Source organism: Populus nigra, chromosome 6 (assembly GCF_951802175.1).
Source record: "Populus nigra chromosome 6, ddPopNigr1.1, whole genome shotgun sequence".
In the NCBI taxonomy this organism is placed as follows: domain Eukaryota; kingdom Viridiplantae; phylum Streptophyta; class Magnoliopsida; order Malpighiales; family Salicaceae; genus Populus; species Populus nigra.
Window position 1 is genome coordinate 20,343,840 of NC_084857.1, and position 24,229 is coordinate 20,368,068.

General features: G+C 32.0%; 1 protein-coding gene across 1 annotated transcript; it reads right to left on the bottom strand.

The window, feature by feature from the left end:
* Positions 1 to 2,847: 2,847 nt before the first annotated feature.
* LOC133697181 (glyoxysomal fatty acid beta-oxidation multifunctional protein MFP-a-like) lies at positions 2,848 to 12,096 on the bottom strand. Its single transcript, XM_062119585.1, has 18 exons — positions 11,789 to 12,096; positions 11,044 to 11,115; positions 10,855 to 10,920; positions 10,717 to 10,773; positions 10,546 to 10,613; positions 10,385 to 10,466; positions 6,720 to 6,775; positions 6,302 to 6,604; positions 6,131 to 6,217; positions 5,476 to 5,650; positions 5,246 to 5,367; positions 4,978 to 5,141; positions 4,625 to 4,879; positions 4,355 to 4,476; positions 4,067 to 4,188; positions 3,770 to 3,918; positions 3,551 to 3,689; positions 2,848 to 3,091 (listed from the first exon to the last, which is right to left on the bottom strand). The coding sequence occupies exons 1-18, from the start codon at positions 11,892 to 11,894 to the stop codon at positions 3,056 to 3,058; spliced, it is 2,181 nt and encodes a 726-aa protein (XP_061975569.1). The 5' UTR covers positions 11,895 to 12,096; the 3' UTR covers positions 2,848 to 3,055.
* Between the last annotated feature and the right edge of the window lie 12,133 nt (positions 12,097 to 24,229).

Below are 24,229 nucleotides of genomic sequence, written 5' to 3' on the forward strand. Positions count from 1 at the left end.
CTTTTTATTTAAAAATCTCAAGTTAAAACCTCTGTATTTAGCAGCAATTGTGCATCGGTCATGCATATATATATATATATATATATATATATATATATAAAGTTTATATTTTTTTTCTTTTTAATTATTGATAAGCATGCGTGAGGTTACTTGTGCGAGGCGCTGTGCAGCCTTAACTTAATTAAAAGCTCGACTTCCAAAAATGAAAGGTGGGAGATGGGTTCCGTGGAGTCCAGAAACCATCCCAATCCCCAATTAATTCCTGCTGTTCTGGTTCGGCTACGTTCGATCACACCGATAATAATGTGGTTTGGACAGTTTTTTTTTTTTTTTTTGATATTTTTAATTTATTAAATAAAAAATTTAGATATTTATAAAATAAGTATTCATTATCTACTATTATTTGTTAATTAATAAAATATTAAAATAGTTAGTATATATTTGAAGTGTCAATATATATAGATTAAATGATAAACATTGCTCATGTTATATTGTATTAAAAAATCTAAATATTCTATAAATTTATTTATATAATATAAATATATATTTCAAGTTAGGTTCAAACGACTTTTGAGTCGAGTCTGACAATATTTATACTTTACTCATTATTCATCAAGTCTAAAAATTCTTACTTATTTAGGTCGAGTCAATATTCATCGGATTCGGATTGAATTTTCATCCCTAGTTATAACCTGATTTTTAAAGTGTTTTTTAATGCTTTCCTAGGTATTTTTACACCACAATATTAAACACATTTAAAAGAGTTTGAGTGTTTTATTTTTGTTGAAACAAGATTTAAAAAAATAACAAGTTTGATAAAAACATTTTAATTTTTAGAGAGAGGACAATAAAAAAAAAGAAAAAAAATACGAGACTATATAAAAAAATCTTATATATTATAGATATCTTAAACTTTCCAACTATGCATGATAAGCCTAGTAATACATCTAAACGAGAAAGAATGACGTTTTTAAAGTTAAGACTGAAATTTATTAAGAATGTACGAAAATTAAAGATTCAAGCTACATGAAGGAATCTTATCATGAAGACTTTATTTTTAGTATTCTATTCTATTCTATTTATTTATTTTTGAATAATTATTTTTAATTTGTATTTGTTCTGACTCATTAAACATTGTTTAGTAGTTTATTTCATTATTGGACTATGTTAGTTGATTATCAATTTAGGTCCATTAGCTTGCAATCCAAGAATGATTCATTATCTTTAGTTAAATGAGACTATAATATGTTTTTTTTTTAGCTGTAAACTTAAGCAACAAGTTGAAAAATAAACGCGAGTTTTTTTTTTAATTTAATTGTGGCAAAATAATTTTTCTTTACATGAACAAGGTAATTTTTTAATCTAGGTTAAAAATTTATCAAATTTAATTTTCAATTTTCCGCTAAAAACTGAGGTTGTAAATTGAAAAATAAACTTTAGTAAACCTAGACTAATTTCTAGTTTTATTTTTTTATATATATATTTTTTTTAAATCAGTACCCGCCCGAACTAGACTACAAATCAGCAGGTACTAGGGATCAAAAGATGATTTAGGGTTGACTTCCGTTCTCGGCTACCAAGCTAGGAGTGGCAGCTGGGATCGGTATGAGAATTTTGGTGGGTGTCATGCTTTCCATTCCCCCACATAAGCAACTTCTATCTATCTATAACTCAAGAGCTCTCAACTGAGCAGCAAACGTTGCTTTCCGTTCTCTAATCTGTTTAAAAAACAAAAACCATATTATGTTTTTGTTTCTGCGGTAGATTTCACGGTTGAGATAAAAAAAAAAAATAGAAAAATTACTTTTAATTATAATTAATTTAATTTAAATAGATACTTGGTTAACCTGTCGTTGAAATTGTTATTCTACCGGGAACATGCTGAACGTGTTTGGTTAAAACTGTAATTGAAATTAATGTTGTAAATTAAATGGCAAAAAAAACATAGTATTTTTTGTTATATTATTTTAATACATTATAATAACATAATTGAACTTAAATAACTAACCAATTTACGAGAACACAGAGGAGAGGGGTGGAGAAGGTGTAACCTAATAATATCTGAGGAAGGAACAAAAGAGGATGTCGGGAGAACAAGAGCCTGAGATTGCAACTCAGTGAAAAACATCCAACAAAGCACTTTCAATAAGTTCCACATTCACAAAACCGTGTTTCAATATTAATCGGTTTGTTTTAAAAACAGAAATTGTCGCGTAAACAAACACATTATAAATAAAAAATAATTTAATAAATCTAATCAACTTGTTTAGCCCATTTAAATAATGAGGGGGCAGGGAGAACAAGAATGTTTTGAAAGGAAGCATAAAAATTAAAAATAACAAGAATAATTCAAAACTTGAGGAACATGACTGATTTTTTCCGCACTTTTTGTAAAAACAACTGTTTTTGTATGGTAATTCTTACTTTTTATATATTTTAAATTGTTTTAATGTGTTGATTTTTAGAATAATTTTAAAAAATATATTATTTTAATATATTTTATAATAAAAAATATTTTGAAAAAAAATCACTCCCAAACGCGCATGGCTGTCTCCATAAATAATGTTACCAAAACATTATTTTCTACACAGATAACCATTCATATTTTATGCTCTAAACAGCCAAAAATGTGGCAAATCAAGGTTCATTACCAGAACCTCAGAGATCACATGCACACAGGTGAGGGAAAAAATAAAAATCACTAACCAATGCTTGAAACTATTCAATTTCCATTAGCCCCATCAGCTGCATAGAGGCAAATCAACGTTCAGATTCACCACACTGCTTACTGTTTATATATCTCTGAAGATCAATTATGGTCATCATTCCCACGCAAGTAAAATAATCTTTGCTTTAAGAATTTAATTTGTATTTATTCGCCTGATTATAAATATTATTGTCTATGCTCTCACATTTTGTCAACTTAGCATAGTCATTTCATCACACGTATATTATTTTGCTCATATACTGAGCGCTCTAACTAGCACGACGGCGGAAAGGAAAGCATCCAGAAAAGAATTTCCAATAGCTGGCAATGCATCTGGCAAGTAAGATCTTACAGTCGAGACTTTGCTTGGTCCACCGGAGAACTCTGCAACAAAACAGATCAAACATCATTTGAGATCCAGTATTGATTCGCAAGTACAGCCATGCAATCAGCTATAAATGTTGTAGTTGGTTAGCAAATGGGCACTTGCTTCACTGAGCCACGACACAGCTGACTTGTCGAGAGCAATTTATAGTCGTGTAACAGATCCATCGAGAGTACAAACTTGTTGCTTGGTTTTTACTTGTTTCAGTTATTAAAAATAAACCTGCTTCTGAACTGGCGGGTATGGTTTCAGAAATGTTGGGAGAGAAATATGTTATAATTCAGGTATAATTCATCTGGCATGAAGGTGTTTCTACAGCATAAGTTCTCAGCAACGAGTCCTAGGCAATCTTAAGGGCAAAACAGATGATAAACCAATGCATGATATGTTATAATTCATGTACTCGTCGTGCTTTCTAATCATGTAATATGCATTTTTCACAAATTCAGGTCTCTCACCAGAGGAGCACCCTTTGCAGCTCGTTCAGCCAAGAAGGCACAGGGCTTAAAGAATTCTCCATATGTCTTCGACCATTCCTCCAATCTTGAATAAATGTACTTGGATCCAAGAGAATCAGCCCAGAACATAATCCCCCCCCTGATCCAAATAAAACAAATTGATTAAAGCAAGAGCCTAGAACATGGAAAGAAACCCTTTCACTCTGTAAAAAACCAGACCTGTAAGGTGGAAAACCCATTCCCATTAGAGATGAAATGTCAAGGTCTGCAGCTTTGACTGCAATTCCTTCGGCAAAGACTCGGCAGGCCTCATTCACCACTGGGAAAAATATCATCTCTACAATGTCCTTCTCTGGCAATTTTGCAAGCTGTAACAAAAAGATTAATGACCCAGAATGAACAAGAGATAGATCCACGAGCATATGCTTTTTGTTATTTGAGGTTAGGATTCATAAAGGTGGAACGAGAAAGACAACTAAAACTACAAGCAGTAAGTGAGAAAAGGAGAGATAATACCTTGGGGTCATTGGCAACACCAGAAATGTTTCTTGCTTTCTCAATGTATTTCCTTAATTCAGGATCTGGCTTAGCTTTACGCCTATCATCATACAAATAGAATCCTTTACGAGTAGTTTCACCTGTAATTTAAATGGTAATTATGGAATTGCTTCAGAGACAAACAGTCATTTAGAAAATCCTATTAAAAAGTCAATACATGCTTCTAAACTTCTGCAGCTAAAGTTTTACATTCTATTCATGTTTCATCTGGAGGAAACTAATTGATTAACCAGGTAGGAAACATACCAGCTCTCTTATCCTCTTGCATTAGTGGGATAAGCATTGATTTATAGGTTCTCTCAGGGAAATTCACAACAAATTGCGTGCCAGTTGCAATTGCAACACCAAACCCAACCAGGTCAACCAACCTGCATGAACAAGTGAAAGAATTGGAGCTCAAAATGTGAAAAATTATAAATTATACATTTTATGAAGCAATAATACCAAGATGAACTGAAATATATTTTCTCCAGCAACAAGGGAAAAATGGTTACGTTTTCCCAACAAATTAGTTACCTGAAAGGGCCCATTGGCATTCCAAATTTGGTGATCACCTTATCGATCTGATAAAGATCTGCTCCATGTTCAACAAGTAAAAGAGCAGCTTGGGTGTATGGAAAGAACATCCTGTTGACAGCAAAGCCTGTGCAATTTCCAACCACAACTGGAGTCTTCCTGATTTTCTTCCCAACATCTAGCAAATCCACAATTACCTGAGGAGATGTCTGCTTGGTACGAACAATTTCCAAAAGTGGCATAACATGAGCCGGACTGAATCAGAAGCACAAAGGATTGGTTAAGCCAAATACAAAAGGTCAGAACACAATTCATTAACAAATCATAGAAGATAGCTCTACACCAGATATTACCTAAAGAAATGGGCTCCAATAATCCTATCTTGTGACTTGGTCTGCTTTCCAATCAAGTTCAAGTCAACAGTGGAGGTGTTACTGGCAAGTATACAATGAGGTGGGCAATATTTTTCTAGATCAGAAAAAATTTGTTGCTTCAAAGAAACATTTTCAATCACAGCCTGTGTCAAGCATCAAGAACAAATAATCAAAATAAAGTTGTTTAATTTCAGGATATAAAATTCAATGGCACCAAAAGAGAGTTAAATCAAATGAACAAGTATACCTCTATGACCATGTCCACGTCTTTAAAGCTTTCATAATCAAGGGCGCCCTTGAGAAGAGACATGGTTTTTTCAAACTTTTCTTGTGTCATTCTTCCTTTCTTGACACGACTTTGGAGATTGGCTGCATGAAAATAGAATAGCTTGTCACAACCATAAAACTTCATTAAGTAAAACCAAAGGAGAGCTAGGTTACAAGATGACAAGATTAAAAGCGGATCTCAAGCCCCACCTCTGACTCTACCAATTCCAGCCTGCAAGAATTGGTTATTTACTTCTTTCAGGATCACTGGATAATTACTGAGAACTAATGCCGTTGCTATCCCTGAACCCATCAATCCTCCACCAAGCACAGCAACCTTCTTCACTCGTCTAGGTACCAAGCCCAGATCAGTAATTCCTGGAACCTGTTCAAAATCAAGAGCTGCTCAAGATTTTGAAGTGAAAGCATGTGGAGTGTTAAAGTGCCCAGACCAAACGTGAACAACAGACAAATATCTTCCACAAATTCAGATTCCAGAGAGTCACATTACTTGTATTGAGAGCTCTAAAAATTCATTTGCGCCAATTTCTTTTCACATCAATTCTTGAGAACTAACTTTGGTGCACACTCAAAGAAAGAACTTACTAACAAGAAACCAAACCTCTCTATTGAAACTCATGGCTTCAATCAGAATGAATGAACCTACTTGTTTACTTCAAGGATTAAAAAGAGCATCCACAAAACACTTTACAACAAGATGACTTAGCAAACTTGACCGCGTATATCTTGCTAGAATATCAATGGTGGCAAAACCATATTAATATAGCTGGTAGAAGCCATATTATATCTACTGAAAATTGCAGATGAATAACCAACAATTCCACGAGTAAAATTGCACTAGCACCTTGGTTGTTCCTCGCTGAGCAAAGAAGATGTGGATCAAGCTCTTGCAGGTGTCAGAACGCACAAGTTCTTGGAAACTTTCAAGCTCCTGCCAACATCAGACAACTTATCACGCGGTTTAACTGGCTATAATTAGAGTAAAAAGAAAAAAAAATGAGGACCGGTAAGGGACCTTGTAGAGTCCATCACGTGGACCAGAAACTATGCCGTGTTCAATAACATCAATGCAAACTATAGGATGTGTTAGATTGGGGGCTCGTTTCCGGACTTGTTCTCTTGCAAACTTGAATATTTCCCTTGCCTCACCAAAGGAATCTAATTTTTCGGTCTTGTAAAGACTAGCAATCCATGGTCTCCTACACTCCAAGATATCCAGGGCCCACTGACGTGCAGTGCTTACCAACTCATTTGGTGAAACAACAGCATCCACGAGACCCAGAGCATGAGCTTCCTCACCTTTAACTGGTTTTGATGTCTATATGAGCAGGGAGGGGAGGGGAGGGGAGGGGAGGATTAGTTAGATATTATACAGTTGTGAAACTATAGAAATCACATGGATCAAGCAACTAGAAGACCTAGCTACAACATACCAGCATCATTTCAAGGGCCTTTGAGATACCTACAAGACGTGGAAGTCTCTGTGTTCCTGAGCCAATCAGATATATGAGATTGGAAGTAAGAAAAGAAATCCCTTTTTTGAGGAAAATGAGTCCAATCAATAACCATGTGTGAAATCCAAGAAGTATACTGTATCTTTCTTAAAGGAAGAATTGACAGCAAATAGGCAAACACTAGTTCATTTGCTCTACTCCGCTGCAGGCCAAACCACTTTTTTAAAAATATAAAATAAATAAAAAACATTAAGAGCACAGTGATTTTTTTTTTGCAATGCTATTAAACCCGTGCAAGAAGATCAATCTTTTAAAGCCCTTAACTTGGATCTTTGCCTATCGCAAGCTTCCAATTAAACTATATAAGAACAAATTCAATGTAAATTGGTTTATTTAATAGGTTTAAAGGAACCTTGGATGACCTTTTTTTATTTTAAAAAAATAATGTTAAATAATAAAATCAGGAAAAAAAACAATAAGGCACAAAATAAAAAAGGATGTCAAGCCAAGTAAACTTTTCAAACCCGTAATCCGGGTTATTAGATCGGAAATACTACACATGGAAAAGTAGTGAAACTCAATTCCTAGCAAATCTAATCTTGAATGATGAATCATTACTATTATAATTATCATTATCATTATCATTATCATTACTACTACTATCACTATCATTACATCCATCACTATTACTATTATTATCAATAAGTATTATTTTCATCATCATTATTAGTAAGTATTATTATCGTGATCACTATCACTATCATTATTACCATTATTATTATTATTATTATTGTTATTGTTAATAATATTGTTATAACTATTATCATTACTACCATCAATAATATTACCATTATTTTTTTTTCTTATCACTATAATCATTATTATTATTACAGTTATAACCACCACTACTATTATTATAACAAACTATTACTACTGCTATTATTATTGTTAATCGTATTATTATTAGTATCGTTATTATTGTTACAATTATTAGCACTATTATTAGCACCACCACCACCATTATTATTATTATTATTATTATTATTATTATTATTATTATTGCCACGACTATTATCACATGACAACCAATATTATTATTATTAGCCCTATTAGCATTAATACTATCCATTATCATTACTACTATAAATAATTATTGTTATCACTATCATCATCATCATCATCATCACCACCGTCATTATTGATATCATAACCACTACAACCATCATAATAAAATATTATTATTATTATTATAAACTATTATTATTATTATTATTATTATTATTATCACCACTATTATCATTATTATTATCACAATTAGTAGTATTATTACTATCATTATCATTATTACAATCCTACTAATATTATCATTTGTTATTATTATTACAGCCACTATTATTATTACCATTGCCATTACTATTAATAGTGTTATTAATATTACTATCACAATTATTACTGTTATTATTATTATTATTATTATTATTATTGCAACTATTATTGTCATAAAAAACTACTACTACTACTATAATTATTATCAGCATTATTATTGGTTTCGTCATTGCTATTACTATTAATACTATCACCATAATAATAATAATAATAATAATAATAATAATAATAATAATAATAAACTATTATTATTACCACCATTATTAACATTATCATCACTATTAGTAGTATTATTAATAATATTGTTAGTATCATTATCATTATTACTATCACTGTTGTTATTATTACAACTACTACAACTACCATTATTATTGTTGTTATTGGAATAACAAAAACCATAAACTTGATTTGAAGAATAAAATTAAAAACCATAAAAACTTTGATAAAAGGGCAAAGAAAACAAATAAGAAATCAAAAGAAGAAGGACTAAACTGAAATAAATATTATTACTATTAAAAAAAAAATCATAAATTTGATTTGAATGATAAAATTAAAAACTATAAAAAAAGAGTCAAGGAAAAAAATAAAAAATCAAAAGTAAAAGGACTGAATAAAAAATATCATATACACAAATTAGAATTGAAGGGCTAAATTGAAAACAAATAAAATTTTAACAAAAAAGAAATGACTGAAATAAAAAAAATCAAAACTGAAAAGATGGATTCTGAAACACCAACAAAAATCAAGGACGAATTTAGTTTCATGGGGGTTGGAGAGAGATATAATAATTAAAAAAACAGAGAGAAAGGGCCACCGACGATAAACCCACAATAGCTTTTTCAACAAAAAAATAATAATTAAATGGTAAATTACTTTATCACTCCTAACAAACCCAACAATTACCAAAAAAAAAAAAAAAACAATATGAAAATACAAATATACCCTCTATGACAATGGCTTAAAATTTTTAACTTCAAGGTTAAATTTGTAATTTTATTGTATATCAAAATGTGAAATGCCTGAAAAGACCTTTGACCAGAGTTAAATGATTTTTTGCTTTTAAGAGTAGCAAAGTCATTTTACCGTGCATAAACATGATAAAAAGATAATAAAACCCCTGAACAATTATCAAATGACAAATTTACAAACCATTTTACCCCTAAAAAGGCAACATTCTAAGAGTTTTTTCAAGGGCAAGATCATCATTTTATTATTACAATCCACAATAAACAAAGGCATATCTACAATGAACACATTTTAGCTTTTCTTTTAATTAAAACAATTACAATAAACACCAAAGAATGCAACCATTATTCCTATAATCTTAATTAAAGGATATGAGGAGTTTCATCCTTCAATTTTGCGTTTACAACTGTTAATCAACAAGTTCTTTAACAGGTTTTACTCACTTAGAATGATAAAAGATGAGCTAAATGAGCTACTTGTACACAAACCCTCTTCTTCTTCTTTCTTTTTGCATATTTAACGGCAAAAATAAATGACAAGTCTATGATGTAAGAGACAAAATTTCTGATTTAGTTTTTGTGAATAGTCATTAGGCTCTCATATCATGACCATGGAAATCATTTTTTGGGTCATTTGCCTCAACAAGATGGAAACCAAACATTGTCCCTTCCAATGAGAATACCATATCACGAGCCACATTATCTCAATTTCATGGCTACCATGTCTTCACACACCATATCATCTTAACTGACTTTCACCTTGTCCTCCATCAAAACTACTTCTCACTCTCGAAATCATCACTGATTTATCACTATTTGTCTAGAAAGTAAATGATTTCAACATTCTTATTTCCCTACTACATGTTGTCTTTAAACACCTGCTGTTAGATTTTACAAGAATGAACATCCTTATGCTGAAATTTGTCATTTAACTTTTGAAATTTGCCAAGGTGTCATGTCATGCAGATTTTACAACTTTCAAAAGCAATTACTCGCTCTATATACTCATCAATTCTAATTTAGTGAGCACTATGCTTTACTATCCCTTCCACCTGATACATTACCAATGCAAGAAAAAAAAAAGTCATCTATAGATTTTCCTTACCAGTTACCATCTTGATCAAAATAACCAAATTGCAAACCACCGTCCATTACAGGAAAGTGCAAACGACAATGCAGAAATTTTAATTTTATTGAAATTACAAAGAGCACATTGAGATGTCAGAAACAGAAAAAGGCTGTCATTCTGGGGACCTTCAAAAAACAAGAAATGTAAACATCTCGCTGACATACCTCCAAAACCAGGAATTAAGCCAAGTTGAAGTTCAGGCAGGCCTAATTGAGCAGTAGAGGTTGAGATACGTGCATGGCATGCCTGACATAGCAAGTATATCAGATAATCTGAAGAAATCAATTATAAAGTGATACAATTAAGAATATATAGCAAGACATACCATTGCAACCTCTAGTCCCCCACCTAAGGCAAGGCCATCAATTGCAGCAACCGAAGGCTTTTTTGCAGCTGGAAAGCAAAGCAACTATTCAAATAGCTGAAATATGTCGATAAAACTTCTGTTGAGGACATTTAAGCCATCAGCAATGAAGAAGGATAAACAAGAGAGTACCTTCTACAGTATCACTGAGAATCTCCACGGATATAAAACCAGGCTTCGGTTCATTCACTGAGAAAACATAACGGGGACTTTATTGGAGTTACAGGTAAGAATATCTTGAGCATGAGAAATATAAAATACTGAACATACATTTTCCCCCTTGAACTCCTCCAAATGAAGAAATATCAAAGCCACCAGAGAACTTGCCCTTTGCACCTGCATCATTAACATGAGATGTTAGCTTGGCATCTCACATTCTCATTCAGTTCTGATGCTTGGAAATGTCATGCAAACTCCTTGAAATTTTTATGAATAATCTCTAAATATTTAAATAGTTACCTGTAATAACAATTGCCTTCACATCATCTCTTCTTAAAGCTTGCTCGAAACTGTCCTTCAAGCTGTACAACACTGGACAGAAAGCAATAGGGATAAGTTCCATATTTGATCACTATCATTGAAGAACATCGTTTAACTGAAAAATAAGTAACTGCAACATCAAGCAAGTCTAGATTATGCGAATTGTATCACAAATTTGAGAAGAATAAGAATACACCTGGAACCCGAAAGGAATTTTCAAATGCTTCCAATCATTAGCTTAAACCAGAACCAAGTTAACAGACTTGTAGCTTTACACAAATCACGTAAATATTTTTCACAGTGAGATAATAAACGTCGAGGATAGTCTCCTAATTCTTTGAAAAAACAATCACAACACCAAGATTAAGAGGATAGAGGCCCTTTACCCCATAAAAGATGCAGCATGCCATCCTAAATTGTCAAATTACACACCAACCTGTTAAAATTATCTTTTATTTATACTGATAAACAGAAGTTAAAATGTGAAATGATAAATCAAATGGACCAAGTAGTAAACAGAATCCAGTTTCCTGAAACAAAAACAACCACCGATTCATAAAAAAGAAAATCTTAATCCAACAAATAAAAATTAGCCCACCACCCAACCATAAAACAAGAAATCAAGCTTGAATATCAAAAGGGTCCACATAAAACGAACTAAATATACAAGATCTAACTTAATTCGAACCAAATAAAGAAAAAAAAAAAGAAGAGCTAGTGATACCGTCAAAAGAGAGCGAATTAACAGGAGGATTGATGATGGTGATTAAAGCCACCCCATCAGCTCCAACTTCAATTGTGGTTCTTCCCTTAGTCCTGCTTCCTTCCATTCTCTCCTTCTGAGATCTTCTCAACCTTGTTTTCTCTTTTCCTGGGAGTCTTAACGAGGTTTTGTGTCGTGTGTTAAAACAGAGAGAGCGACGTTGGCACTTTGCAGCGGTTTCAAGTTAGAAAGAAACTTATAGCAACCGGACAATCTTGTTTTTGGTTGCGTCTATCCAAACTCCAATCCCTTAGCTTCACTTGCGTTTCTTTAGGCAGTGAACGTACCGACCTGCCAGTTATTATTATTTTTTATTTTTGTCATCCCTATATAAATTAGTCCAGCCACGTGTGATAATACCATTAAAAAAACACCAGTGGAATCCACTGCGGAACGTGCTTCCACGCGCTTTACTTGCGCGTCATGGACATGGAAAGCTTGCTACTATTTCTTTAATGCTATTTTCATTCTCGAAGTTCTAAATATCCTAACGATCGTGTCATGCCACGAATGCAGCCAGATTTCGATATTCTATTTTTCTTTATTTTATTTCTTGCTGCTACGGATATATATACTTCCAGAAAAAAAAAAAAAAAAATTGAAATATAGCAAAGCGATCGTGTCAGCTGGTTATTGGTTGTTTCTTTTATATATATATATATATATATATATATATATATATATTAGGAAGCAATATTCCAGAGATGATTGGATTTGGATATGTCTGGAGTTCGTCGATGATTCCGAAGCTCACGCATTTCTATGCCATTTGCTTTGATTTGTGCAGGCACTTGACCCGGCCTTAATATCGACCTTTCCTTTGCTGTCCTTCACAACTATTTCGATTTACACCTACATATTTTATTTATTTTACTTGTCCTTTGACCCATACTCTATAGCGATTCATAAATTTTTTAAAAAATAAAAAACTTATATATATAAATTATTTTGATATATAATTTTACATAAAAATATTATAACTATAAATTAAAAAGTTTATCTAAACATCTAATAATTGTTTATGTATTAAATAAAAAAAATTTATTAACAATAACTAAAAGAAAAACTAAAAAAATTAAAAGATGGATATAGATCAAGAGATTTGATCTCACAAAATGATACATTTATCATTTTGTGTCTGCCAAACTTGTTTATTAAAATCAATAAAAGATAATAAAAACACATGTGAAACCGAGTGAATAAAATAGAAGGAAAAAAAAATGCATGGCCGAATATATTAGAAATATTATTTCAAAATAATTATTTTTCTTCCAAAACAAAACTTATCTATATAAAATAAAATAAAGAATAAAATACAAAACCTATAAAAATTAAATACAAAACAAAATAATTTTTTATAAAAAAAAAGGCTTGCAAAACATGTGGTCTAAGTAATAAGACTTAGACAAATCGATAGAAAAGAAATTGAAAGTAACCACAAAACCAGATTTTTTTTAAAAAAAATTGTAATGTAGAATAATAAAATCATAAAAAAAAATGAGGAAAAAAGGATTTCTAACCTATTAACTCTTAAAACTTGTGACTTGTGTCACTAGATCGGAAGCATGACAAGTGAAAAAACCATGAAGCTCAATCCTAAACAAATCAAACACCGAAGGATGTAATAGGGAAAAAACCAACCACATAAAAAATTGTGATTAAAAGACTGAGGGTGAAAACTGAAATAAAAATAAATTTGAGGGCATAAAAATATTTAAATTAAAGGGTTAAATTGAAAACAAGAAAACTTTAACAAAAGGAAAGAGAAATCAAAAGAATGAGGGTTAAATTGAAAAAAATAAGACAACATAAACTTTGATTGAATGATGAAATTGAAAACCAATAAAACTTTAACAAAAAAACCAATTGTGAAAATGAGAAATCAAAAGAATAAGGAACGGATTGGAAAAAAAAACAATATATGACAAATTGTAATTTAAAGACTAATTGAAAACATAAAAAACTTTTCTAAAAAGGCCAAGGACGATAATAAGCAATAAAAAGCATAAGGACTAAAATGAAAAAAATAAAATAAAGAGGACATACACGTGCTTTCTTTGGAAGAGAGAGCGAAAAAAAAAAGAAAAAAAATGACTACTGGCAACAAACCATCTATCAATTGTTGCCAGGTGCCACACCAGGAGGAAGAGGACGTAGGGCTGCTTTTAAGGACATGGCGGAAGACAGGGTTTGGATACCAGGTGGCATTGCATGTGCCGACCAAAGGGCATGAATAACACCCACGCACCAACAACTTTCCCGAATTAAAAAGCCAATGTAAAATTACTAAAATGCCCTAATTACCTTGGAAATAAAAAAAATAAACCAATGTAAAAGGACCAAAACATCCCTACATGCATAAACTTATCTTTTGTCTTTTCTAAGGGTAAAAATATATTTTAATTGTAACCCAAGAAGGGAAAAAAAAAATCTCCTAGTCAATAGCTTAGGTATTGTTTTTAACCTTGGGGGGTAAATAAGTATTTTTACTATTTTAAAGTTTATGAAAAGACAAAAAAAAACCCTTGGTCAACAATTCTAAATTTTATTGACCTTTAGGGTAGAAGAGTATTTTTATTATATAAAATTTTTTGGAAAAACTATCATACCTCTGTTTAATCTTTTAATAACCCATATGCATATGAAAACAACCAAAATACCTCCATAACTAAAGCTTCTATTTTTTTCAACTAAAGGGTAAAATGATAATTTCACTATAGCAATCCACAATATAACATGTCTATGACTACAGTGAAAAACTCATGCCCTGTAATTTTTTCTTGATTTGATTTTTATTTTAAATTTTTGAATCAATTTTCTGGTATTGAAATTAATGATTCTCAACTCGATGAATATCAATTCGATGGATGATAAATAAGATATGGATATTCTCAAAGTTAACCTAAAACTTGATCTAAACATTACTCGAGATATGCACATTTATATCATGTACATATATTATGAACAAAACTAAAAGATTTGAGGTAAATTCATGGTGTTTTGTACTATTCATTAAGACATAAAACAAAGTGGATTGCATTGTAAAAACAGTGCATTTTTTATACCTGAAATTTCCTTTTAATCGCTATATTTTTTTTTTTACTTTCATGTATTTAGTTCATGTAGTTTTGGTGTTTATATTTCTGTTCTCAATCTCTATTTTCATCACGTTTTAGTTAATAAATTATGAGAAAGTCATAAAAAAAGAGGAGAGATAAAGAATTTGGTCAACCACCTTCCAATAGACGATCTTGGTGTTTTTTTACAAAATTGTGTTCAAAGAAGGTGGTTTTGCTCTTTAACCACGTAAAAAAGGTATACAGATTGGAGCTCGTAAAGTTTTTTAGGTTTGATTTTATTTTCAGTTTTTAGATTGATTGGAGGAAGGTGTTCTTAGGATGGAAAATGGGATGTTAAAGTTTTAAGGATTTTTTTTTTGGTATTTTCATGTCAAAATAAGTTAAAAATCTAGTGTTAGGGCTCTGAAAACATGACCCTAATTTTCAAGCCACTAAAGATGGTCGTTGTAGTAACAGATGATTGGTCATTAATTATAATTTTTCATGTTGAAAGGGTGATGAATTGTGCGCTCAATTGTTTTTTTAAAAAATAAAAATGCCAGGCACACGAGCTTGGCTTTCTAAAACGCATAGGTTTTCCTTTTTAGAGGCTAGGCGGGCGGGGCTGGCTTCCTTGGCATAGAAATACTTTTTTATTTAAAATAATTTCCTCTTTAAATTAATAATTATAGTGTTATTTAAAGAATCATCTGATTATGCCATATAAGCATAATATGTAACAAGTTGTCGCATGGAATATCTCGATAAACTATATGTAAAACGGGTAAAAATACAAAAAATAGTCGTCATCTAATTTTATAGTAATTAGAAACCTTAACTGGTCTTTAAAGGTTCTGCAAAAGGGGTTAGTTATGTTAAATGAAAGATGAAAGCCCAAAACATCCTACCACATTCAATCTAAAGTAAGTTGTTTCGTGTTTGTTTTTAATGATAAAAAGTATCTATTGTACATGCATGCTAGATTTACCTAAACTGATATATATGTTTTGGTTATTTAAGGTATGATACTGCTAAGATCTAGGGCAGTAATTTGGGACACGAGCTTGCTAACAAGACACACTCCTTACTTTTTGAATAAGGGCATTGGACCCAGAAAGATGGTTAATATTAATTGGCTTTGATCCATTGTTCTTGTTATATTCAAATTGGACCGGGATGCCACCTCCTACTTTTAATGGGCTTATGTAAGATCATGTTAGTCCAACCTAAAATTATTTATCATGTCAAAAATAAAAACATAAAATAGAATCATAAATGTAGGATTAATTTGATTACTCTTAAAGCAACATCCGAGGAAAAACCTTATTAGAATTTACAATAACTTAACCAATTTTAAGTTACGAGAAATGTTTCAACTATATAAGATTAAGGAAAATAAAAGTACATGAAAAATTGGTATTCAAATTAAAAGTCAACTTGTTTACCTTTAATATAACATCTAAAAAAAACTAATTAGGATTTATGATTCTTAAACTGATTTAAGTTAGGAGAAAAATACAAATACACAAGGCAATGAATATACAAAAACATGTTACATCAATATTTACAATACAAATTTGATTACCCTTAGTGCGACATTCAAGTTTCTCGGTAAACCTAAGTAGAATTTGAGTTACAGAAAGAAAAATTTATTGATATATCCAAATCAAAAGCAATAAGAACAAATTCAGACATAGATAATTAACCATGTATGAGAAAATATAAATTCACACATAGAAAATTAACCGCATGTGGGCAAAAACATAAATCAACAAAACATCCAATGAATCATTTAAAACAAATACATCAATGTGTTGAGTTTGAAATCGACCTTTGAGAGTCGTTAGAGATGTTTAAAAGCTACAGAAACTGATGCATTAAAGGTGTTATACTAGTGGCGCGTGTACTTCACGCTCCACTACTAAAATCTATAAAAGGGTATAAACGACTTGGTTTTTAGGTGGAAACCAACAATGATCGCTACTAAGGTGTTTTAAGTACGATTTATGCTATTTCTAGGCAAATTTAGTAGCCTGGAGACTTATTGATTTTAATAGGTTTTGAGTTAAAAGGGGTTATGGTTTTAGGTTTTTTGAGAGGGGAAGGAAATTGTGATTTCGACTATTTGATGGTCGCTGGGTTCTAGCCATGTATGCTTGGCAATGTTATTACGTGTCAAGGTAAAAAGGTTGTTGTGGTTTCAACTACTATGAAGGAGATGGAACTATAAGGTTGCTGTTAGTTTGAATGAAGAAGGAGGTATAGAACAAGGTAGCAATAAAGCTATCTCTAATGGAAATGGAGGTTGTTGGTAATTGTGTGTTTGGTATTGAGGTTGTTATTGTGGTTGTGGTTTAAAAAAAATTATTTTATAAAAAGCACTTTTAGTTGAGGTTGGTTTGGAAAAATATATGTTTGGTTAAAATTGTGATTGAAATTGAGGTTGAACAAAAAGTAGTTTAATGTGTTTAGTAACCGTTTATACGGTGCAAACTGTATTCCTAAAAATATTGAATTTTTTTTAGAAAAAAATTAAATTTAAAGCTGTTTGTCTGTAGCAAGTTTTGAACTTATACTATGTCCTACAAGTGATTACCATTCTATAACAATTCTAGCCTTTCCATACAATAACATGCTTGTGTCTTAAAAACATCACACATCAATACTGCACATCTTCATGAAACATAGCTGTCTTATAGTATACTTTTTGTGTATAGTAATTGATGAAACAAACAATTGTCTTATATTATTGTCATATAATACATGAGGTAATTGCAATGGTGCTTCATCAAGGTAATTCAAAAACATTAGCTGTTAGCTCAATTTCTTTCATCATCTAAAATTCTAAACATATCAAACAGATTCTAAACATTTTTGTTTTCTGTTAGACAGTGAAATTGTGGATTCGTTCTCATAAACCATGGCCTCCCAGTTCTCAAATCTTAAAAGAAATCAGTATAAGCAGACATTGTGTAGGATCAAGTCATACAAACAATATCACATGAAGCAGCATAGATTTGGACTCAAATGGCAACAACACTATTCGAATTAACACTACATCAAATTTTGCAAAGCGGTATTGTCTACACAACAATGTAAATTTTTTTAAAACAAATAGATGGTTAATTAACCTATTATCACAACAACCAATTTTTGTTCCATACCGACATCTATGCAAGAAAATTGTTGTGCTTAATTCATAATCTTCACAGCACAATATATTCATAATATTTTAACCTAAAACAATACACAACACCTAAACATATATACATCTGAGAGGAGAAACGACTGCAATTAAATTTTGCAGCAACCTCACAAGATCAGGAGCTTGGCAAGGTGTCTCGGGTAAAAAAACAGAAGGGAAAAACTTCTGAGAGGGAGGAGGGATCTGCTAGATGGGAAGAAACGAGTGCTTCATCGAATTTTTTGACAGTGGATGAGCGAACATTTGAATTGATTTGCTGGGAAAATGAGTAATTATTATCCAATGGCTTTTTTTTGAGTGGAGAGTGTCGGTGGATGACAAAAGTTGAGGTTGCTGCTGGTTAGCAGTAGCTACATCCAACTTTTTGGTAACCATAGGTTCGGCCACTAGTGGTGATAGGTCCCATCAATTTCAACCCACGTTTAAAACATAACCAAACACTTTTTAATTACGGTTTGCCTTCACCTCAGGTCCAGCCACATTAGCAAAGCAAACGACCTCTAAGGTTTGGCTTGGAGAGAGATGATGGGCACTGAAGTATGATAGTGTCAATGACCTATTACGTCCAGCCATTAAGCAAGCATTGAACTCAATAAGAAGTAATAATTGAAGTAGAATTTTCCACATGAGAAATAAACAGTAGGGAAGCAAATAAACAACTAGTAAAGAATAAAGCCACGTGCATAGTTGGTTGTATTAGATGTTTGTTAATAATTGTCATAGTTGGTTAAGCAGTTAAAGGTTACAAGTTGTATATAAATACTGGTTTAGAAAATGTGAGCAGTAAGGAAAAAAAATCATTATTTTAATAGTTAATTCTGATATACCTCTTTTATCTTAATTTTCTTCTTTTCTCATCCTTAATCTTCTTCTTAAATCATTAATGTTAATGAGTAAGCTTAATAATTTGGTATCATATAATCAATTCATGGCTAAAATGATGGAGAATAATAGGATCAAGAATTTGGAGGAGCACAACAAAAATGTGGATTAGCAAATACAACACTTATATGAGAAATTATATACAATGATAGAGGATCAAGCACAAGAAAAAATGATCTATCATAAGTTTATTTAAGGTATCATCAAGAATAATAGAGGTTTGACAGAAAGGGAAGAGTTAACACATATATTGATGGAACTCTTCCTCATTATATAAACAATCAAAGGAGAAGAGGTATAAGTTGTTAAGAAATCCAAATGGGAGGTTACAATTTAACCTTGCCTAATGTAGAATTGTCAAGCTATAATGGAGAGAATTTAAAAGGTTGACTCAAGAAATGTAGGAAATTCTTTAAATGGAATTTCATTATAGATCAATAATGGGAGTAAATAGCTTTCTTATACTTGGAAGACAATGTAGAGGTGTGGTATGAAGGATTTTTATTTGGATGGGAGGATCTAGTTGGTTAAAAAGAATTTAGTAAATAACTTTGTATGAGATTTGGTAGCAGAGAGGATGTGGTGAAAGAACTCAACAAACTAGTGCAAGATAAAAATATAGAGAAATATATGGATAAATTTTTAGAATTGAAGTCCATTATGAATGCTTTGAATATAACGTTACCTAAAGCGTATTACATTTCAAGTTTTTTTAGTGGATTGAAGGATGACATAAGACTTATGATAAAAATTATAAAACTTACTACACTGATGCAAGTTTTTAAGCATACAAAATAACAAGATGAATCAAATTATGCATTAGTAAAAAAGGGCCAAGCTAGTGCTACCAAGAACAAAATTTTCTTTTGGAACAAGAAGAGCATCATATAATATGCCAAAAAAACCTTTTATTCCTTCTAAGGTAAATTACAAAGTAGGACCAAAACGCATTGAGACTTTATATGAATAAAGAAGGTGTTTGGGCCATTGTTTTAAATGTTGAGATAAGTTTATACCTAGGCATTAATGTAATATGAAGGGAACTCATATAATGGATGGGTTAAAAGATGAAAAAAAATGAATTCTTAAAAATAACAAAATGAGAGAGCTATGAGATTATGAGGTTAGATGAGAAAATAAATGAACATGGGTTATTATTGAATGCATTAGTTAGTTATTATGCCCATAACACCATTAGGATAAAAGTTGTTGTTAGGAAAATAGTTTAATTATTCTTATTGACAGTGGAAGCACTTATTAGATGTTGTAGTGGTTAAGGAGATTAAAGCTACTGTAGTTAAGGCTACTGTGTTGGTAATAACAATAACAAATGGAAGTGTTATGAGATGTGATTCTCATTATCCAAAGCTAACTTGGTTTATGTAGGGTCATGAATTCCAAGCTGATTTAAGGGTATTGGAACTAGGTAGGTGTAATGTTGTTCTTGGTATGGATTGGTTAAAAGTGTACGTTCCTATCTTGTTTGATTTTATCAAGATGAAATTATCATTTAAAAAAAAAGAATGATAGAATTAAAAGGAATGATTGAAGTTACTAAGTTACAAATGATTGGAGCTACCAAGCTACACAAAAGTTTAAAAGAGGCAGTTTATGGGTTTATAGGTCAATTCTTTTTAATAGAAAAGGTTAATGAACCAATAATAGCTAAATAAGATGAAGACGTGAAGACTTTTTTAGAAGAATTTGAGGAAACTCTTGCAAAATCTATACAGTCACCATTAGTTAGAACTTTAGATCATAGAATTCCATTAATTCCTAGATTTAAACCCACAAACATCAAACTTTATAAGATCTCTTATATACACAAGGGAGAAATATAAAAATTGGTCAAGGAAATATTATAAAATGGAATCATACAATATAGTTGCAACCCTTGTGCCTCTTCAATTTTGTTAGTCAATAAGAAATGTTGTAACCTAATTTTGGCTTATTAGCTTTTAATTTAATTTTATGGGGTTTAAAATGTAAAATTAAAATATCAGAGATTATTTTGATGAAAAGCGTGATTTATTAGCTTGGGTGAAAACTAGGGACTACAATATGCTTTTGTCATTCTATCCTTATCTTCAAAATAATCCCTATCTTCAAGATTATGCTTGTCTTCAAGATAATAATAGGTATCCGCTTTCAAATTCGATTCTTAATCAAATTCAAATTTCAAAGAAGAGAATGAGTTTGATTGAAACTTTGTTTCTACACGCGATGAGACTCTTGCACTATAAATATAGATCTCAGTGTATGCAAAAGGAGAACTGGAGAAGGAGGCACAAGAAACCCCAAGGAGATTAAAAAAAGAGAGGAAAAAAACCCTGGAAGAGAGCGGGCTTAAGGCTGCCCCCTTCGAGAGCAAAATGCTTTTTCCTCATAACCGGAACCCTTTTTCCTGTCATCTTCTTCCTCAAAGTCATGAGAGGAAGCAAGAAACTAAACAAAAAAAACTACCAAAAAGCAACCTATTGTCGTAGCACTGTGTACCTCCTACACCTCTGGCAGCAATGCAGAGGCAACCGTGCGTCTCCTCCCTTACATCAGTTGCCCATCCTGCACCGGCAATATCTCTAGCAAACCATCCTCTCTACATAGCACCATCCCTGCCCCTCATGGCTGGCTCCCTATTTATGAGAAATATGACAACAAAGTTAATTCATGTTGACAACAATAGGACTCTATCCTCGGCCATTAACAATGTTGCCTCCAACTGAGAGCTTTATCCTCAACATTATTTGCAGCCAAGATTAGTAACAACAACAGTAGTAGAGGGAACCCTTCTTTCCTTTCATTCTCTCCTAAAGCAACAACCATTGGCGTCAGTTATACCCCTGCACTTCCAGCAGCAGCCTTCTCTTCTCAGTGGTGGCAGCACGAACTTCAGTGACCTAAGCGGCAACCACCATGAGCAACAACGATTGTTTCTCCTTAATCATGGTTGCAGACATCCCTCCTCAGCACTAGCAAGAACGAAACCAGAAGAGAGAGAGAGAGAGAGAGAGAGAGAGAGAGAGAGAGAGAAAACAAAAGACTAGAGGGAAAGACAGAACAAAGAAAAAAAAGAGGAAAGACAGAGGTGGTTTGTTCGAAGGTTGCCTGACCGCTAGCCTTCAATGCCACTAACATCGATGTCTTCATGCCAGCACTGTGTCTTCAACAAGTCCATAACTGTAAACAACAACTACAGTAGAGGATTTTCCTCCATCTATGCCATAAGCATCTCCTTTTCTCTCAACCGAAAGCCAGCCTCCAGCCGATAATAGCGGCACCCTGTAAATTTCATTCAACAGCAAGAGTTCTTCATCATCACCTCGTGACCTCGTTTCCAGCAACTAAAGTCCCACACCAGGTAAGCTTCCTTCCCTATTTTGCCAAATTAATTACCTTGCCACTGTAGCATGCATACAGGAGTTATGCACGCAAGCATGCAACAGTGGCCACACCGGGTCATTGGTTTGGACTAGTGACCCGACCCTTTTATTTTTAAGTTTTGAGACATGGCTACATAAATAAAAAGAGAATAAAAAAATAGTTTTTATTTCTTTTAATACAGAATTTTAGGGATTTATTTACTAGCGTCAAAGTTAGGAATACCATACCTTTTAGGTTGCGCTATATTTACCAACGCCAGAGTTGGAAATATTCATAGGCATTTATTCATTGACGCTAGAGTCAGGAATATTATAAGAAGACCATAAGAACATAACAAAAAAAAATTTTTAGCAGTTTAAAACAAAACCAGCAATGCAGCCTACCTTAGGTAGGACGCTTAAGGGGTGATAGTATCTTCCCTTTTGCATACCCAATCTCGTACCAAAGAATCTTTATTGACTAGTTAGGGTTCCTAGTGATCATAATATTAGGTGGTGACTCCTTGAACTAGACATTTTCCCTTAAAAGAACAAGATGTCAGATATCTATTCTTTTTCCATTAAGATTAAATTAATTTTTAAAAGGTCGTCGCGATGTTTGAGTGACAGGAAAGATAACACCTGGGGATTCTGTATAGATTACAAATAGCTTAACAATATGATCATCAAAAATAAATTTCTTATTCCTCTAATTGATAATTTGTTGGATGAATTACAAAGTTTATAATTTTTCTCAAAATTCAACCTTAAATTAGGATACCATCAAGTAAGTATGAAACTAAGGATATATAGAAGACTTCCTTTAAGACACATCATGATCATTATGAGTTTAAAGTAATGTCATTCGACTTAACAAATATCCCTGCTACATTTCAGGCATTAATAAATACAGTGCTGAAACATTTTCTAATGAGATTTGTGCTAGTATTTTTTGATGATATACTAGTTTATAACTCTTTATTAGATCTACACCTGCAACTCTTAAGGGCAATATTGAAGGCTTTAAGGAGAAACCAATTATTTATTAAAAGAATAATGTGTTCATTTTATGAATAGAAGGTTGAGTATTTGGGATACATCATTTCCTTAGATGGAGTTTCAATTGATTATAAAAAAATTAAAGCAATCAAGAGTTGGCCAACATCAAGTTCAAGCAACGAATCAAAAGGGTTTTTAGGGTTGCTGGTTATTATAGGAAGTTTATAAGAAGTTTTAGAGTAATTAACAAAACATTAATTGAGCTATTGAAGAAAAAACAAGTTCAGATGGAATGAGAATGCATAGAAGGCTTTTATTGCTTTCAATGTAACTTTTGAGTTAGAAACCAATGCTCGTGTTCATAGATTGTGAGTTTTTTTGTGTAAAAATAGAAGACCATTAGCTTATTTTAGCAAAGCTTTGAGTCCAAAACATCTAGGATTGTCCATTTATGAAAAAGTATATGGCAATCCTAATGGTAGTGGATAGATGGAGGCATTACTTTGAACATGATTAGTTTATTATTGAAATTGATTATGAAAGTTTGAAATTTTTGCTGGAACAAAAAATACACACTCCAATTCAAAAGAAAGGATTAACCGAACTTCTATAATTGAGATATATAATCCAATACATAAAAGGTAAAAAGAATACAACAACAAATATGTTGTTTAGTAAAGGTGAAGATAAAACTGATAAAACTAAAAGAACTTTGACTAGTTGTTTAACAACTATAATCAATCCAATATAGTCTGACCAGGTTAGCGACACTTATTAGGGGGGAAAATCTTGGGTAAAAAGATATGTACAAGAATGTGACATATGTAAACATGTAAAAATGAAAAGTGTCCTTATCATGGATTACTTCAACCATTGTCAATCTCATAAGGTATTTGAA

Coding starts and splice junctions, on each gene's coding strand:
- LOC133697181 (XM_062119585.1), bottom strand. CDS start 11,894: ATGGAAGGAAGCAGGACTAAGGGAAGAACCACAATTGAAGTTGGAGCT. Junction 6,218..6,301: donor CACGTGATGGACTCTACAAG/GTCCCTTACCGG, acceptor TGATGTTGGCAG/GAGCTTGAAAGTTTCCAAGA. Junction 5,651..6,130: donor CTCAGCGAGGAACAACCAAG/GTGCTAGTGCAA, acceptor GATTTTGAACAG/GTTCCAGGAATTACTGATCT.